The sequence below is a fragment of the Onychostoma macrolepis genome, chromosome 25, assembly GCF_012432095.1.
Source record: "Onychostoma macrolepis isolate SWU-2019 chromosome 25, ASM1243209v1, whole genome shotgun sequence".
In the NCBI taxonomy this organism is placed as follows: Eukaryota; Metazoa; Chordata; class Actinopteri; order Cypriniformes; family Cyprinidae; genus Onychostoma; species Onychostoma macrolepis.
The window spans coordinates 12,300,706-12,321,150 of NC_081179.1; the positions used below are offsets into that span (position 1 = coordinate 12,300,706).

General features: G+C 38.0%; 1 protein-coding gene across 2 annotated transcripts in view; it reads left to right on the forward strand.

Annotated features, from left to right (window-relative positions):
- Nucleotides 1-3,642: 3,642 nt before the first annotated feature.
- Nucleotides 3,643-20,445, forward strand: part of met (MET proto-oncogene, receptor tyrosine kinase) — a 47,515-nt gene continuing 30,712 nt past the window's right edge. For both annotated transcript variants that reach the window (XM_058766421.1, XM_058766422.1), the window contains exons 1-2: nt 3,643-3,978; nt 6,019-7,210. In XM_058766421.1, coding sequence (XP_058622404.1) covers nt 6,029-7,210 — 1,182 coding nt within the window. In that variant the 5' untranslated portion in view covers nt 3,643-3,978; nt 6,019-6,028. The remainder of the gene's footprint in view (nt 3,979-6,018; nt 7,211-20,445) is intronic.

The window sequence follows — 20,445 nt, forward strand, 5'->3', positions numbered from 1 at the left end:
TAGCTTAATAATTAAAATTGAGTAAAAAATAAGAACTCTAGAAGTTTGGGGAGTGAAAGCACGAGTTCGATTCAAGACTCCTATAGCCTAATCTGATTTGTGAATTATTTTGACCGTTAAAATAGTCTGAAAATATTATTTATAGCTAGTGCAGTTCACTTCTTGTTGACGAATTGATTGCAATATATGATGAATGTACATTTTGAAATTGATAGGCTATATGTAGCCTAAACAAATACTGTAGATAGGGCCCTATGTGTAAGATAAAAAGTAGGACTATTTGTCCAGTAAATATTGAGATGTTAAAAAGCATTACTGTCAATATGCAAAACTATTCTGTTAGAGGACTGTATTGTTGTTACAACACCTTCTTGGTAGGCTAAATAAAGACAATAGCAACCATTATGTCTTTTCAGTTATTCATTGTGTCCATTTGAAGCAGGGAGTCATTAAGTTGATTCATTGTTCAATTTCGTGCATGTAATATGTCATTTAATACAAGCTGCTATGTACTTTGATATCACCATTAGGCCTACACCCAGTTAAACCTACGTTAGTGAATAACACAAAAGATTTATAGTTTAGGAGACTGTTCATTTTCCTCTATAGCCCCATGGGCATCACAACACCTGTTTCTTTCAGATGTTGTTATCGTCAGAATATCTTCTGTGTTGAATATGCACAAAACATTGCACTGAGTCATAGACCTTCGCTTTTTTTCTGCAGATATCTCAACTCTTACAATGAAAGCACAAACCCAGTCAAGTTCAATCGAATCCCAGCTGTTTGAACAGAAATGACACACACGGATGGCAGGAGCTTTCTGAGCAATCATCTACCACCACCAGGTGTACATTTCCACTGGCAGCACAGTTGAATCATCGTCACTGTAGAAACAAACACACACACAAAACAGTGTACCTCCTGTCGCACTATATATTCAGCTGCATAGAAGATTGTAATAGGGAAATGCCCTACATTTTTGTCCAAATTTCAATTGTTTTAAAGGAAATAAATGTATTTGTCTGTGTTGTCTTTATGAGATAATTGAATCTGGAGGTGAAATTGGTTTGTTTTTCAAAGGTTTTCTGGACAATGACCTACTGAATGAACAAATGAGTGATTTTAGTGACTAACGCTGTTTGTAAAAATATAAAGAAAGCAGGACGTGTCCCTCCTGGGATAAATGACCAACTATGCTGAGTGAATGAAGGAAAAAAAATAAAAACAGCACACACACAATATATACTGTATATATATAGCCTACTCTAAAGTGTACTTTTATACTTTTTCACAAGGGACCCAAAACTTCATTGCGTTCAACAAAATAAAAAAATAAGCTTATTCAATTTGAATACATCACAAAGCCTGTTATGTTGTCTATCACAGACCAGGTTTTAAAATCAATATTATTATGATTATGAAATGAATCTGAAATGGAGTTGGGAGCGGTCATGTGACCCAGAGGAAAACAATGCCAGCTGGGTGAACTAATCAGCTTAAGTGCTGTAAAACTGGTTTGAATGTATCTCTAAATGTAAAGTTTTTAAAATGCAGCTCTGTGTTTACCCTTTTAAAACTTTCCTGAAATAACACTGTCAAATCCAATTCGCAATATATTATAGTTTTAAGACAACCCAGGGTGGAGGAATATAAATCCAGGTTGCTTTTTGCAAGAGAAACTGTGTCTTATTTATTTATTTATTTTCTTTACATTTGATTCAGATCTAAAGTGTGACTGAAAAGTCATCTGTGTATTACATTAAAAATCATAAAATGCAATAAAATCACCAATCCCTGCATGTCAGCAGTCATTCTTCACAGCATATATTGCTGTCAAGAGGATAGTTAAATTACAGCTGCTGATGTGCACAATAGTTAAGAGCCCTTTTCCAAATGAACCGTGGCAGGTTTAAATGATCATTCGTCAATGAGGTTTTACAGTAGGAGAATGACCAGGTCAGCACTAACCTGGATTTTATTGACCTTAAGGTCATAAATTAAAGCTGAGACTAAGTTAGAGTGGGTAGTAAATCTATACGGCTCAGTTTTGTAGATTATCTGTGGTGTCCTCCCTCCACTCACTCTGTGTCAAACACCAGATCACACTTTATATTGATGAGTTCATAAATCTGGAACAACGGAAGCAGGACTAGGTCACCACTAGGTGGCGATAGGACACTTTAAATAGCTGTTCTGTATATGAACTTTGTGGCGCAAACACAAGAATGTGACAAATAAAAACCACATCACATTACCACAAATCTATCGTTAAAATGACACGTTGGCCAAATCATTTCAAAAATATGTTGTTGTTGTTTTTTTCTCCATGATATCATGATAAGCATCCTCAACTCAAAAAAAGACACAATAACCACAGAATATCTGTCAAATGCGTCACGCTCACGTGGCCTTTTTAAAAAATAAAAATAAAAAAAATAAAAAAACAGTAACATACCATGGCAGGTGGTGGATGAAGATCCTGCATAGCTGAAGAGAAAGTCATAGGTTCATAATTTCACACTTCGGGTTTAGTGAATACCGGTAGGCAGTGTAAAGTTGACCACAGTAGTAAACTTCCCTCCATCTGCTTTTTGAGAAGCAATATGACAATTAGCAGCATATTTGCCCAACCACAACTTTCACGCTACAATAACGCTTATAAATAGCCATGATACATATTGAAAGGCTATCCAGTGTGGTGAGATACACTTCATAAAGCCTCTGAATGCGGAGTATTGAGTCGTTGCATGTAATTATTGATGTTTTGAGCTCACTTAGTCACTGATGGAAGGTCGATGTATATGATTTTAATGCTACACAATGCAATAAGTGTACTAGCAATTAACCAGTTTGGTCATTAGGGTGATTAATGACACTATAAATCAAAATTACAACCAGAAAAGGATAGCCTATTTATTCATCCTGGCATCAAATACAGTGTTTGGTGAATTAATTATTAAATGAAGAACGGAGGTAATAATTGTTTTTTTAAAAATATATTCTTCTTTCTCTTCTTCTCACTATCATTAATATTACTTTCAGTAAATTTGATCAAATCTTTTCTCATTATAAATGAAATGTTCAATCACAAAATATATGATTATTATTTATATTTTATGGTGTATTTTAAATAAAGTATTTTATAATTATTTATTTTATAATTGTATTTATATTATATTTTAAAAGTATAACTGATTAAACTATGCTTAAAATAAAATAAAAACCACTGAAAAGGGATAATAAACTAAAACAAAATAGGTAGGAGGTTTTCACTTTTACTTACTTTTCAGCAAAATGCTACAATATTGTTTAAAACCACGTGCAAAATAATGCAAAATTGGAGTCAGGCCATTTTACTTGATGATTATTTATTTGATTATTTATTTACTGCTTCAAAGATTTATAGATACAGCCAAGGGCTACATTAGTATCAAAAAGAGAGAGAGAGAGAAAACGAAAATCGAAATAGACATTAAAAAAACAAAACAAAACAAAAACGTTAAAATGTTGTCAGACGTTAGCACTTTTATTTGATGTTTATGGAATTTCCCCAATAATAATTAATTGTAAAATATCAGCAGCCAATCATCGAACTCCGTTCCTCCAACGCCAGTGACGTAACTGCCATAGATCTGCGCTCACCTGAGAGACCCGTTTCATCCAAAGGCACGCGCACCGTGGAGTAACGACCCTCGGCGTTTGCGGGGAGTACACCAACAAGCCCTTTAAACTAATGTGACCCATCCCGAGCGTGAGTCACCCGACTGCACATTCTCTCGCTGAGTGAATACCGGGTTGCGGAGAGAGAGAGAGAGAAACGGCAACTTTTTTGCAGAAAGCGCGCAGAAACTCCCCGCCGCATCTAGAGACTGCTGGCATCCGCCAGAAACAGCGCGCGCGTCTCCAGCGACACGGACCGTTAAAAGATGTGATTATTTTCCCTTTCTGTCTCCGACAGGTGTCTTTATTTTACAGGTGAGTGAGCGTTTGTTTTATTTCTGAGCGTTTAGCGTGTGATAACACTTCGGTTCAGGTTATTCCTTTGGGAAATTATGTTACCAAAAATTGAGTTGTTTCGAACTATTCCACTGAACTAGCTTACTTTTTATACATCTGTACACTATAAACATAAACATACCTGTTTTTTTGTTTTTGCTAAGAATGTTAGTTGAGGTGTTTTCATGGAAATATGAGGAAGCTGTGCTTTTAGCTGTTGACAGTATGAGTCATTGTAAATATGTAGGTTTCCATGAAACTCAGGTAAGAAAAGCTTTTGTTTGGTTTTAGTCCATTTTAGTAACGTAATGTTTGGAAATGTGGGCCGGTTTATCTCTAAACACCTGTAAAGGTTTTTTCTTTCTTTCTTGGGATACATCTATTTGAGATATTTGACAGTAAGTGATGGGCTTAATTTCTGAGAAAGATTATGGAAAAAAGGTCTGCAGAGACTTAAACTTGGCATAAAACTCACCATCTTGAGGTAAATGTTAATATATTGTACATGCTCAATTTCATAAGAGACACAAAGGGTGAAATTGTTAAGTAAATGCATTTTATTTAACAATGTGGAAATGTATTATGTGTATCCCAGTGTGTAAATTAATTTTTTTTTTTTAAATTCCAGGGACATCCAAGAAAACCCTTAGTGTGCCAAGTGTTTTTGTTGCTGTACTTAAGTGTTTACCTTTAAAAGTGCATGTAATGAAAATGAAAGGCAATGTGAAAGTCTGTTTATCAGGTGTTTTAAAGAGGAGATGCTGTATGTAGGAAAACAGCAAAATACAATTACTGAATCCTTCTAGAGTGGCAGCAAGTGCAACAGTTCCTCAGTCTCTCTCATTGTTTGCAGTGACCTATAGTGCTGCTCAGTGCACTTCAATTGCTTAGATAACAGTAAGGGTGAATCCCATATTCTCTAGCTCTGCCGCTCTCTCCCTCTCAACCTTAAAAGCGACCTCCTAGAGGAGTAGCGTTTAAGTACACCAACAATAAATCACTTCTCCGGCGTCCGCAGCCTACCAGGCTTAATTGAGTTTATCAACCACTCCCTTGAGAACGCTGTCTAAAGTTAGACTTGTCACCGCAGTGCACTCAGTGTAGGCTGACTCTTTGATGATTCGCCTCTTCTGGTACATCGGCACAAAAGTGCTGTCTAAGTCAGAGGCATGAGGACCGTTTAGAGTTGCCCTCTTTCTTTTATCCATGGCTTTGTCATACACAGTGAGTGGTGAATTATTGAGGCTTCTACAATGCAAGGAAACTAGTGATATCATTGTTGTTGCAGTGCATGTGGCTGTGGCTGTGTTTTACAAGTGGTATTTGTTCTGAGTAGCTTGTCTTGGTTTATAAAGGATTTGCATCTTTGTGTTTTGTGCACTAATAATGGGTTCTGTGTATAGAATCAGAAGTCTTTCATATATATGCTTTATGTCCATAAATCCTACAATATCATATTCGATATGCAAATGTGATGATGAAGATGATAATCAAAACTTGTTGCGTACAAGTAATTCTAAACTGTCATGGTACATGTCTTTTTGCTGTAAAAACTTTTCATAATGTAAATGTAAGAAAAACATTTATTTAGTTAGTAAAATTTCAAGATGAACATTCACTGGATTTACATTAAAAGCTAATTGATTTACAGTACAAGAATTTCTTAGAATTCCTTTCAGAAATCTTACTTTTTGTTTATATAAATAACAAGCAGCTTCACCAAATTGCATAGTATTGCTCATTTTTGTTTGGGCATCTGAATAAAATTAATGTTTTTTCCTCCCCATGTGTGAGCCCCATATTCTCACCATGTGAGCCATAAAAGCATGATATATGAAATATGATACAAAACATAAAGCACTTATGCAAGTAAGCAGATTTTTGAAAAATATTTTAAATATTGTCTAAAGATTCCATAAACTCTTCCATTTGAAAAAGACAACAATTCTGACCATTCTTTTATAAATCAGGCTTTACATGGTTAATATGCTAAATAAATGTTGTCTTTTTACTCTGCAGAAGAACAAAGATGAGAATTCACTATTCTGAAGCCACTTCCATCCTCATCATCCTTCAGATGCTGTGGTGGGGCTTGAATAGTCAATGTGAGGAACCAATAGAAAGCTTCAAACTCGACCTCTCTGTGACCTATGACCTCCCTCACTTTGTGTCTGACACTCCCATCCAGAAGCTGTTGGAATTCAATGGAACTGTGTATGTTGGTGCCATCAACAAGCTGTACGCTCTGTCGAAAGACCTCAAGAAGATACACGAGTATAATACCGGACCTGTCCATGAAGGTCATGACTGCAGTGCACCAGATCCATGCAGTGGTTGCAAAAACAAACTCCTCAACAAGAACAACACCAATATGGCTCTGTTGATGGAGACTTTCTATGATCTTGAGCTCTTCAGCTGTGGTTCGGTTGGGAACGGCGTCTGCCGTCGTTACCTGTTAGAGGATGGACCCCTGGATGCGGAAATTAGTTGCATGTATTCAAAGAAGAACAAAGACAGCCGCCACGGTTGCCCAGACTGCCTGGCAGGACCTTCAGGCACTCAGATCCTAAACGTGATGAGCAGCGGCGTTGTGAGGTTCTTCGTGGCAAACTCTGAGCCTCTTGACTCGACCGTCCCACGTCTCCACCACACCATCTCCGTTAGGAAGATGCGAGAGACTCAAGACGGCTTTGAGTTCTTTTCCGAACAATCCTACATGGACTTGGCCCCAGGGCTGCGTGGGAACTACCCACTGCACTACGTCTACTCCTTCCAGAGCGGCCCATACGTGTATTTTCTCACCGTCCAACGAGAAGGTGGCAGCTCAAATGCCTTCCACACAAGGATCGTACGCATGTGCTCTTCAGATCCTGAGATCTTGCGCTACGTTGAAATGCCCTTTGAGTGTATTTACTCGGAGCGAAGAAGAAAGAAGCGCTCGGCTCAGGTGGTTTTCAATGTTCTCCAGACTGCACATGTGGCAAAAGTCGGCTACGACTTTCAGCAGGAGATGGGCCTGAAAGAAGGAGAGGACGTGCTGTTTGCTGCCTTTGCCCGGAGCAAACCCGACTCACCGGAGCCCACGGCCAGCTCTGCCGTTTGCGTTATCTCCATCACAGACATCAATAACTTCTTCAGGGATTTCATGCAGAAGGGATACACGAGAAAGCTCAGTCACTTTCCAGGATCAGAAGAGAAGAACTTCAACCAGGTGAGAGGTTTCAACCAAATCATGCATTTTCTCCAGTCAGTTTTAGCTAACAAGATATTTGCTGACCCTTTCAAACTGTTGTCCATCCAAGAACAAATTTGACTTCTTGTCAGCCCAATTGCTTGACCATCATAAATCACTGACCCTCCTTGTCTTTTTTACTTATCCATCACCATTTGTTGGATCAATCGGTAAATCATGCAGATCAATCAATGACACAAATTTAACTGCTGACGACTCCCTGAGGGCCCGTCAATAATGCAGGGCTATTACTTCCCAGAGTTCATTACACAACATAGTCATACATTGCTCAGATCTGCATAGTAAAACACATGATTTGAATACGTATAGGCAAAGTATACAGAAAACTACAAAAGCTGGATAGCGTGGTGCACAGTAGGTGAATGGGAAAAATTGTCCAAAGCTATAGAACAAACTTAAAGATAAGGCTGGGTATGAATACAAATTTAAGGTGTGTCCCGAATTATGCACTATTCTGCTTTTTTTTTTTTTTTTTTTGTATAAATAGTGTATGCACTGAAAATTCCATAAAGAAGTGCACTTCAGATACCCGGATGATGCACTGAAAAATATTCATTCAAATTCATTTGAATATAATTCAGTTTAAAATTTTGCATTATTGTGTGTTATTAAATACTGTATGAAGTCGTTTCATTATTTTCTGTTTGGTGTCAATTACGTGACTGGCATCTATTAAAATGTTCCTTTTGCTTGCATATGAAAGGAGTTTCTGTCAGTTTCTGAGTTCTGTCAGCTGATTTTGTAACATATGTAAAGAAAAATCATGTAACCTACATTATGAAAAACAACATTTATTTAGTACATTTATTTTAAGGGACTGTGCAGTTCAGCTATGGTGCTTATTTAACAGATATAATAATCCAAACTCTAATTCAGAACTCTGCTCTGTGAAATGAGGTCAATTTTAAATGTTATTTCTTGTGTAAAACCATTACAATGTCAATGTGTAAAAAAATCGATAAACTCTTGAGCACTTCAGTCAAAAACTCAGTGTCTTAGATTCATATAAGGATCACAATTCATCTGTTAATCCTTATCATGACCCTCTATTGCTTGTTTTTCTTGCTCACTTTTATTGCATAACAATCTTGCTAATATTTACAAGTATTTGGTAATTATATTGATGTGTAGATGTATATCCATTTGCAGATAGCTGTGTAATTTTCTTTGGTTAGGAAACCTGGTTGCTTGAAATTTGCTTGAGGTTCATGTGAATCAGGCTTGTTTGTCAAGTTTTAGTCTTTATGCCTATTCTCTACACTTTTCTCTTTGCTTGAGTGTTGTCTTATCAGAGTCCACATAGCGGGGAAGCCCAGATCACTAATCAGCAGGTGTTCTTCAACTGTCTCTAACAGTCTTTGTACTGGTCGCTTTAGCAGTTCATATGGGCCAGACCGGAGTGGCTGGCCTCTTCTCAAAGTCACACAGCTCTCCAGTCTGGTGTGGTTGTTTCAGTGCCCTGAACCTTATCTGGCCAAACTCACAAAGTGCACTCAGTCATTTATTAGAGCAGAAGATCTGCAGACTGAAGCACTCAAGACATTTTAAATATTTTTGTTCTGTGGATCCTTGATCCAAACATCTGCTCAAAGTCAGCTGTGTTTCTATCAGTTTTCATTAAGCGGACGTACAATAGCTTAAATGGCTTTTAAAGCAACAAGTCAGTTGGAAGATATTTCCCTAGGCGTCCTCGAAGAAATGTTTGAAAGGTCTGAACATCTTTTGAACGGGGATGTGTGCCTGTTTTCAATATGGTTTTTGTCCATAAGTGTGTGAATGGGTGCGTTTGTTTGTTTTAGGTGTGTGTGTGTGTGTGTGTGTGTGTCTGTCTGTCTGAGTGTGTGTCTATGGCAGACGGCAAATCATGGTGCCATCGTTGAGAATTATGATACCAGTAGCATATGTTATGCAGAGTCTGTCTTATCATCCCATAAAGGGGCAATTGACGCAGTGTCATAAAACAATTACATTGTAAAAAGGCATGATAAATTGATCCCAATATCTTGTTTTTGCTATTAGACAACCCACTCCACAAACCGGACTCCAACATCTCTTGCCTTTATGTGGAAACATTGGGCATCTGACACTGTGCTTCAGTTTTGATTGAATTTAGCCTTGCTTTCCTGTTTTATTTGTTAATGTGGAGCCAAAGTTATTTGAATATCATATCAGATAAATCATCAAAGTCCGTAATAGACTCTTACCCTTCGAGAAAAAGACACCACAGCTTTCAGACTTCACCCAAGCTCTTAAAATTATCGATTGGCCAGTCTGCTCGAGCTCAGCAATATTCGTTAATAAAACAGACAGAAATATAGTCCTTATTGTTTGGAATAATGGATATATCCGAGTTGGAACCACCCCAACAAACCCAACGCCCCCTGTCTTGAAAGAGCAGAGGGGAGGGGGACACTTGAGACCGGCCATAACAAACAGCCACATTTAAGGTCAAAATTATCATTAGATTACAATTGATCAGGGGAACAACTGGCAAATGCTGATTACTTTAAAATTGAATCTGAAGCTTGATTGATTGCCGCCTGTAATATAATTCCTGAAGAGGGAGTTTTGATCGACAGCCATTTTAATTATTACTGCCACTGTGGCTAAATGAACATGCTTTGAGATGGCAAGTCTTAAAGTGTAAGGAAAAGCGAATAGGCAGTGCATTGATTTTAACTTACTTTGTGCACTTTTTCCCACATCTTTCTGACTGTGAATAAGCAAATATCAATGTAAATCAGATAGTTTTAGCTCTTTGTACCTCGCTCAATCTTTTGCATTATAGTGTGTTTTGGTCATGTAAGGACAGGGTGATACGCTAATGCACTGTACTTAGCACGTATAAAAAGCGTACATGCTGCTGCCTGCTTATGCAAGATGTGTTTGCGCAAAATCTGCAAAACCTAGATCATTTATAGGCCACGGTCTCAGCTCAGGGAGGTGCAAAATCATGCTGAAAGACACAGTACTTGTTGTATCCTGTCTGAGAAATTGCGATAAGCTACCTGCATGGTTGCGTTTCTATGTGTATGTACGAATGTATAAGAAATGTATTTTATGTGGGTGAGTTGGGGTTTGTACTGAGGAATTAAGTCACCCTGAATCATTTCTGGCAAAAGCACAAAAACACAGGCACGTACACGTCACAGACAAACAGCTTTGACCAGGGGGCAGGTGGAGATGTGCAGCTGTGTGCTTTCTCAAAATGTCAAGCTCCTGCAGTGAGCTCATGTTGGCAGCCTTGCCCTGGCGGGAAACCTGCGTGACTTTGGACCATAATGTTAGCTAGAGGAGACCGGACAGCTGGCATCCAGGTGTGAACTGTTCATCTCATCCACATCTGGGGATGAGAGCACCTGTGGGGATGTATCTGACTTTTATGTCCTTAACTTTTCTCAAGCTAAAAAATCGACTTAATATTATATTAATATTGTAGAATAATACAATTAATATGAATTTAATAAAAATATTATAGAATGTATGTGTAAAAATTTGTACTTTTTCAATTATATAAAATTATTTAAATTATATTAAAAATATAATTCATAATATAATATAAAATATATAACTCAAATATAAAAGTAAAATAACAATTAAAAAAAACGTGTGTATAAATGTATATGTAATTACTTTTTTAATTGTCATAAAATATATATATGTGTGTGTGTGTGTGTGTGTATAAATGTATATGTAATTACTTTTTAATTGTCATATATATATATATATATATATATATATACACAGTATATATTATTTTCGTATTTATACATATTCATATTTATTTATATTTATAATATTTAGTACTTTACTATTACATATTTAATATTATTTTTCTACATTTTATGAGTATCATATTTACATATATTCATTTATTCATTATATATAATATTATTATATTATAAAATATATTAAAATGTTATATTACTGGTCTTTTTGAAATAATTATCTTCCAGGAAGCTACAGTTTTTCTGCTCTGATGTGCCTGTGTGTCTTAAATACTGCCATAAAGCAGTTAAGCACACAACTGATAAACGCCTGCGCTCACAATCTGTTATTCGAGAGGAACTTCACATGCAAGCAAACATACGATTGGCTAGTACTCTACTGTTTACTCCAGGTTTATTGCACTACAGCTTTTTTCTTCGTTATTGTGATGACTGGCCCATATTTAACACAGCCTTCAGGTTTGAAAAACTTGTTGGTGCTCTCTGGGCATAATTCTGAAACATGTGTAAGTGTCAGGTGAAGGGAGAGATTGCTTTGGTGAGGCTGATGAGTCAGTAGCCCAGAGGCATGCTGATCCATCTCTGGCATCCACCATGCCTTCACTTCCTCGTTTTTTCACTCCCTCCGGTAATTTCCAGCTCTCCGGGTCTGTGAGCACGAGGTTTCATCAAAGAGCTCAATTCTGAAACGTCCATGTAAGGTTAAAGATATCCTGAGGTGTAAATCAAATACCCGCTGAAGCATTTAATGAGCCCGGTCAGGTTGGATATTCAATCAGCGCACACCGCTAAACGACTAGAGTTGACTGATCCAGACTAATTGTTTGGTGCAGTTCAAAGAGCTCTACTAATTGTTTTGGCTTACACAGCGGGGACCACAAATAAACTTTTCAGGGTTTGCTAGGACTCAACCTCCCCCACTAGGTCAAAAGAGCTATTACGCTATACTGCCCTGGTGCTAATGCCGACACAATGGTTCCGTGGGATGTAGACTTGAATGAATGTGTGCTTAAGTAATGGAACGGATTGGATTGGCCTGGAACTATTCTACTTTATCACCTGCTGAGAACTCAACAATGCACCGCAAATAAGAGCTTATCTGCGGCTGCCCTTCCACCTCATTCAGCACGTCAGTCAGATATTCTCAAGCTTATCCCTCAGTAGACACGGCCTGTGTGATCGTGTGAAAAGACAGCAAGCTTTTACCTGATACCTGACTTGTGAGATTTGTGGGGCATGACACCCAGTGTTTGGTCAGCTAATGGAGTGGACTCCAGGTGTCAGTCATGCAGGGTTTGTAGCAGTGTGAGTAGGGATGGGAATCAAAAGGAATTTTATGATTCTTGTTCAGATTCAGATTCAAATAATGGTTCCTGTTCATTAATGGTTTTATTACCATTTTTTTTAGAACATTTGAGGGAAACAGTTGAAAAAATGAAATTCATTGCTTACTGCAGTGTTCTGTCATCAAATGATAATTTCAGATTTCAATAAATCAGAAGTAAGTTTAATACCTTTTGTCAAAATGTGCATTTACAGACTTTTTATTGGCTTCTCATGTTCAGTGTTTTTTAAATTAATTTATTCACTGAATTAACAAAATACCAATGATTATCATATATCATATTCATTGTCATTTGAACCATCATTTAGTAACAGTAAAAGATTCAGGTTAAATATGTAACTGCTGACTGATTCATACTCAAAGTATTTTGATTCACTGAAAAGATCCGGCTCATGCGCTTGTTTTTCTTTTGATTCTTATTAGCTGGTTCTTTTTAGAGAGTCATTAAGGAACTAGACTTCATGAATCATTCTGTATGTTTTAGATTCACAAAAAAAATGTTTTATAAAAAGAACCAACTAAGAAGATTCATTCATTCAGGTCCTGTTGTGTGCTTTGATTCCTATGAGCTGATACTTGTTAGAGAATCATTCAGGAATCGGACTAGGCCTACATAAACCGTTCTGTGTGTTTTTGATTCACACCTTATAAGAATGATTCATTTAGGAATTGGTCTACAGTGGTTGTGCTGTATTTTTTGATTTTGATGAAAAGCACCAACAGCAGAATACAAATTCGTGATACGTTAATGGAACAAATTTTATGAAAATCATTTGGTTCTCCTGGTGTAAAGAGGAAATTTGATGCATGCACTGAGCATGTTATAAGAGACCGTTGTTAAAGGAAACTATTCTACTTATGTACTATTCAGTAGGACAAAGAGTTATCACCTCTCACTATTGTATTTCACAAATCCGTCTCCCCTGCCTGTGGTCAGAAGTGGGTCAGTGCCCCCCTTCTCCTCCTTGAGACTTCAAAACAAACAGATGTGTTTTATTAATGCATTAGACTGACCGTAATCCCTGAAGGTATCTGCACAAAAAAGGCAATAAAAATAGATGCCAGCTTCTAGTGGTTTACCAAAAGATAGCACAATGATGCATTGTTCTACCATGCGGTTATGCTTTACATATTGCCGCCACGCTCAATTGTTTGTTTTCCATTTGTTGCATGGTTTTACACACTTAGTATAATAGCTGACTGGCAGTGAAATTGTGTGTCATGAAAGGGATGCCACCTGCTTACTTTGAATCATAGTGCTGAGAAATGACTACGAAGGACAGAATTTGCTGCATGCTCACGCTCTTATCACTTTAGTTGTGTTTTTCTGGCAGAAAGAGGGCATTTAGTGAGTAAAATCCTTGATCTTTGCTCGGAACATGTAGCATAGGTTGTGTGTTTTTGAAAAAGCCCACATTGACATAAGGATTTCATCATATCTGCCTCTTAGTGTCAACTACAGGAAAGACGGCTCATGCCAGCTTCTGATAAGAGGCCATTTAACCGTGTGTTAATGCTTTCTAAGACTCTGCCTCTTGAAACAATAGATTATCATCAAATAGCCTCTACCTATTGTTCTAACAGCATTAGCATACTAAATGTGTCAAGATAGGCTTAACACATGTTCATTCTCAGCTTTTTATGAGTTTGAGGGCATTTCTTTGGAGCAAAGTTCTTCGCAGAATGTCATGCGTGGAGATAAATTAGCTGTAATTAGGAACAGAGAATGTTCGAAACTCTTTTAACAGCTCCCAAAATAAAACTCTTGAGTCTGATCTGTCCAGTGAGAGGCACGTTTTGCTCCCTCTGACATGTGCAAAAGCGTAAGATCATCACAGAAAAGCAGGCCCTGCCAAGCCTTTACAGTCAAGATTGGAATTGATTATTCTGGCCAACTGCAAACCAGGCATTTGAATGCTCTGTCTCTCTTTTCTTCCATAAAGGGCTGGATTTGATCTTGTAAAGGGTCTCAACGCTTCATGGTTTTAAAGCCGTGCTCTTTACCCTTTTATCAGATCCATGCTCCTTGCATAAGGGTGGAGGTTTTTATTCCAGCATGCTTGTGGACTGTGGCAGAGAGCGATGTTTTGACCGTGCTCATCTTGTCTGCTGTAATGAATGGGCGTTTCCGCTAATGCTTTGAATAGATACATGCTGCACGAGTAAATAATGACAGACCTCCCGGCCTCCAGAATGGACTCCACACTAAATTATCCCCCGTTTGCTTATGTCTGTTTATCTAATTGAATGGATGAGCATGGTTCATAAGTACTTCCATAGTGTATGTCAATAGAATGATAGCTCTCTGTCGCTTATGTTTAGCTTGTTGCTATTTTTGCTAGTGTAAATTGTTTAGCATTGGCCCAATCTGTGCTGCATGGCTCATTAACTGCAAATGAACGATGAAAAATAATCAAGTATGATGTCCTGTTGTTTTAAAAAATCTCTTTGATTAATTGCATTTTAATCATGATTTCAGTTTGATTAATGACTTATGCCAAAATATATTTGTCTCACTAGTTTGGTCCAGGCGTATTAATCATGGTGCTTTTAAGTGAATTGTATTGTAACATGCAGCAGCAAGTTCAAGACAAGTTCACTAGATGAGCAGGGATTTAACCATGCGCAGTTGAATAAACTGATAAATTTTTTAGCAAACATACAAGCGGTTGTACTGGGCTGTGTATTGTTTCCCAGTTGGAAACCTGAGTGAGGAACAAAGTCCCCTGCTGACATATCACTTGACTGCTGCATTGAGAGAGCAAGTTGAGAGGTAAAAAGAAATGAAAATTGAGTAACAAGACAAGATAACACCAAAAAGAAGAACGTGAGGCAAAGCAACATGAGAATAAAACTGAAAACAAGAAAAAGTCTTGAATAGGAGTCTACAGGATCTTCAATTAGTATGATAACAACAGGCAAATTCTCAGACAACAGCTGTTAAAAACCAAGGTGCAACTTTGACAGTGTACAATAAACTAAACTGCCCGATACTGACAGAAATGATATGGAGATATTTTGATTTTCTGACGTATATATTGAGATATGAAAAAGCACAGACATTTTCACCAACTGAAGTTTGAAAAAAAAAAAATTATAATTCTAGAATGATTGGGTTATTTTGTTGATTTTTTAAATTTTGATTGTTATTATTAATTAAAAAAATCTAAATAAGAAATATGGTAGAATACTGTAAAATTAAAATATTTAATAAAACAATAAAATATTCTATAATATAAAATATTCCTGTATCAGAGTGAAACACAGCACTGTGTTCATTTACACGCATGCAGCTCAAGACAAGCTAAATTAACTAATTCCTTCTGAAATTCTGAAACTTCATATCATGAGCTGCACGCATGTAAATGAGAACAGTCTGAAAATGGCAATGTATATGTTTATATAATTAAATATCTGCTTTCACAATTTGATTATTGCATTAGGCCATATCGCAATATCAATTTAATTTTCATGTATTGTGCAGCCCTACAACAGGCTCTTCAAGTGTTCTTCACAGACGTCCACAGGTATTAACACACCAGCAGCCAGGCACCAGGACTGCATGGTGACTGCCAGCCTCTAATCCCACATTATTGTCAGCTTCTCTAATTCTCCCCAGACTACTGACCTTCACGACCTAGTAATCCAAGAAAGGCACATAAACACAAGAATCAGGTTGCTTTGTGATGTGCCGTTTAAATGCACAGGTGGGGGACACTGCAATCTTACACACATGCATATAAACATATACAACATTAGTGAAAACTTTGTGAGGTCAAAGGTCACATTATTTTCGTCAAGAAGCAGCTGAAGTTTGGCAGCGTGGAGCAATGACGTTCCAGAAATCTTCACGTACGCTGTAAGTGGTCGCAACTGTACCAGGGCCAGAGGGTTAACAGAAAGTCTGTGAAGGTGACATTTGGTTGTACAGATCTCCTTTCACTCATATCAAGCCTTTTGGAGGTGACGCCAAAGGCCACAAAGCTATAAAGCACCAAAGGTGGGGCACAGTAACTCTATCACTTCAGCATTGTGCTGCACACAATGAGAGCTGCTTAATGTGTCAAAGAGGAGCTACGCACTGGCCCTGCCATTCTTGCGGGATGTTTTTGTGGGATATTTTTCTGCATACTTTGAAATAATACTTAAAATACTCAACTATGAAATAATATTCCGGGTTCAATACAGGTTAACCTCAATTGACAGCACTTGTGGCATAATGTTTTACAAAAAGTGAAAAGTGAATGGGGCCCATGCATAAATGTTAAAATACTCACCATTTCAATAGTATAGCCACGAGATGCAAACAATATGCATTTAACAAGATTTTAACACGATGTGATAAAATCACTTGCTAACGCAGTGTTGATTTAAACAGCTTTACAGGTTGAATATAATTCTAAATTGAATCAAAGAATTCATGCATGTACAAGTCCTTTCATAAAATATTAGTTTTGTTATTTACTATTTACTCTTGCTGTAGGTGTGTTACTGTAATCTCTATATGTTTTTAAAAGAAATCTTGGGGCAAATTGAAATAATTTTTATTCTAATCAGTATAGAGTGCTGCAGGAATGAGTCCTAAAACCATAAAATGAGCACTTTTGCACTTCTGGTTCCACTGTCCTAAATTCAGTGTTTTTTCATGGGGTTTTGGGGTTTAAATGCATGATATAAAGTCTATGGTTGACACGAGCTTAAAGGGGTCATGAACTGAGAAACCAAAATTCCCATGATGTTTTGACATATAAAGGCCAATTCACACCGCACAGACAAACGCCAACAAACAAGTTGGCTCAAGTTGGCTGTTGGATTTAGAATTTTATTAAAAATAACTGTCATGTTCACACTGCCCCAACAAACACCAACAAACGTCGAGTCACAAAGAGTCAAGTAACACGGTGTCTACACCGGACGCGACAGTGGTCCCATCGCTACGCATCCAGTGTAGACAGCGTCACTGATTATAATCAATAGAACCTCTATTGTATTTTGTCTCGTTGCACCGCGCCGCTCGCGTTTGGTGTTGATGGTGGAAGTCTGATTGGGGACGAAACTGATGATCCTGTAACCACAATCAAAATTTTATTGTTATTAATGTCTTTGCGTGTCATTCTTCACCTGAAAAGATGGCGAATAAAAAGGAAAGAGGCCGTGGGTGGAGCACGCTTTAAGTGAAATATGCGCATCGTCATGGAAACGGTTCGTGGCACGTCAGAGTTTGTTGTAGTTTGTTGGAAAACCCTTTCACACTGCTCAGACATTCCACAACCAACAAACGCCGATTAAGCATGTTCAGTCGGGTGAAAACAAACTCCAACCAACGCCAACAAACGCCAACAGGGGTAACACACTGATCCAACAAACTCCAACAGACTAGTTTGTTGGAGTTTGTTGGCGTTTGTCTGTGCGGTGTGAATTGGCCTTAAGAGGTCATTGTGCTATAAAAACATCCTGTAAGTTTAAGAACTCAAAACTTTCTTGTTAGTCTAAAACATTGAAGCCAATCTGCCAAAACGACAGCTTTTGAAATGTTCTACTCTATGATGTATTGGTGTGGCTAAACACCGCCGCCACAGAAGAAGATCATCACCTGCTTCTACATCACTGCCTGTTTAGCCCCGCCCACCGATTCGCGCATGTAGTGTGAATAACAAGACAGGCAAACGCAGGTCTATGCAGAAACCAAACGAAAAAGTTGGCTCCAAACACAAGAAGATGCTGTTCAGTGCCAAGTTGTGGAAAAACAGTCTTTGCATTGCCTTCCTTCTGATCCCGGTGTTAGGAAAGAGTGGATGAGCTTTATTTTTAATGAAGTTCCAGACCACGTCAGTAAGAACTTGGTCCTTTGTTCACTTCATTTTACTGCGGATTCATTTACAAACAAGGCACAAATAGACAGCATTTTCAGAAAGATTGAAACTAAAAGATGATGCTGTGCCAACTATATTAGATCCAACAGTAATGTCGCACCACACAAGTGTGAGTAACTTACTTTATTACATATAACTTTATTACATGGTCACTATTGCTTTGTTATCTGTTATTACAGATCGTTTGATATGAGTATTTATGCGTTTTTTAACCTAAATCACTGCAGCATCTATCTGTGAAGGATGTAGGCTCTTAAACATGTATGCACATCTGTTAGCCAATCATAGCAGCGAGTCTACAATCCGCCATGCCTATTCAAACAGAGCGTTCCAATAAGGGGGGTTAAAAACAAGACAGAAAATAACCTATTACTTATAAATAAATAAAAATTTTGATGTAAAAATCTTGTGTACTTCAAAGAACAGTACAAAATAAAAAACAAAGGCAGGCAAGATATTTTCACGTTTTCTTCTGACATAAAATACAGCAATAATACCCACTTGTTAATTTTAGCGGCTGCTGACAAGTGGCTAAATGGGACTAAAGAGGTTGTCGGGGACATTAAACACCATTGTGCCAAACAGAAAAACTCATTTACTCAGTTGTCCACATTTAGTCTCATTGTGTTTAGAATTGTGCTCTTACAAACTATTCTAACTCAGACTTTACAATTTTAGATTTTAAATAAAGATTAAAAGAGTTGTCGGAAGCTTAGTAGTGGTGATGTTGAAGTGATCGTGGTGTATTGCATTTATAGCCTAACTTTTACTTCTGTCAGTTGTATTTAGGCTTCAAAATTCATAAAAGTTGTGTTAATTTGTGAAGATTGTCTTGATAAACGAAGCATATGATTATCACAGATCATATTTTCTCCAATAATCCAAAAGCCAATGGAAAAGTCCTACGGGCTGTTTGTTGATGGAACGAGGGTAATGCTGACTTCAGGGTTGGCCTACGAAAATACGTCATCCTTGCAGCACTCTATAAACATTATGCCACAAATGTTGTTGATTGAGTGTAACTTGTGTTTTAAAAAATGAACCGAGAAATGACGAGAACGAAGATCCGACAACCCTGCTAGGCACTCGATGGTTGCAGGAGCCTCAGGATCAGAGCAACCGAAGCTTGTCAAAACACTGTCTAGGTTTTTCAATTTCTACCCTTGATCCTTGCAATACCATGAGCTAAGTAGTGGAATGTCTTCCTTTTCAAACACACAGCGAAACGTGATGTTTATTTGCTATGAAAATAATCCCACAAACCTTTTTTCTCTTCCTCTAAAACAGGCTCTTAGGGCTGTGCTCAGCTGCTGATAGGTCAGGCTTCAGAGAGCCTCCCGAATCAATTCCAAACCACGGTGCTTTCTTACACAAGTCCTATTGAAATATGTGGCAGCTCGGCCATTATGATGGATCGCGGTGGGCTTATATAACCCGGCAAAGCAAACGTGCCCTGCTGAAGACACATCAAAGGCAGGCTTGTACACATTTGGATGATTTCCCTGGCCGCTTCATGCTACATGTGTCTCACTCTCTCTTGTTTTGTTGCTCCCTCAATAGGCAGAAGTCCTCCTCTGCCTTCAGGGGTTGGGATAAGCTGGCCTGTAATCCCCCTCGTTTTCGCTGGCTTTTTCACCTGTATACCGATTCTGTGCCTTTGAGCCATCCCGCTCGGCCCTGTAATGAGAGCAGGGCCCAGCGCTCGTTTGGCCTGATTTATCGTCTACCTGTATTGTTCTCCACATCTTCAAAGCAGCCCTTTGAGACATGCCCTCAAAATGAAGCTGCAACCGCAGTCATGCCACTGACTCATGCGTCTTACTCACATAGCCAGTGAAAGAGGGGTAGAAAGAGTGAGAACTTTTCTGGCACACGATGGAGTGTCCTTTTTATGCCTGTCTGATTTTTCATGGGTGTCTTTTTAGTGTTTTTGTCAGGGTGCCTTCACCATACAGTGAAACAAAACACCATCTGAGAAGAGTTTGAGTGAGCACGGTGTTAATCATTAACCGCCTGTTCTCTGTACTTCAACATTTTAGTCATGGCCTGTGGTGCCAGGGTTTGGTTTCATTAATTATTAATGACTTCTTTACTTTCATACTAGGGTCTGTGACCCTTTGAGCTTGACCACTGTGTAGGCCTCAGGTGCCCCGTTTCTTTTCAGGTTACTCAGAGGTAATCTCTAACTTGGATCAACTACGATAATTACAGGAATAGTTCACCTAAAATTTAAATTCAGTCATTGTT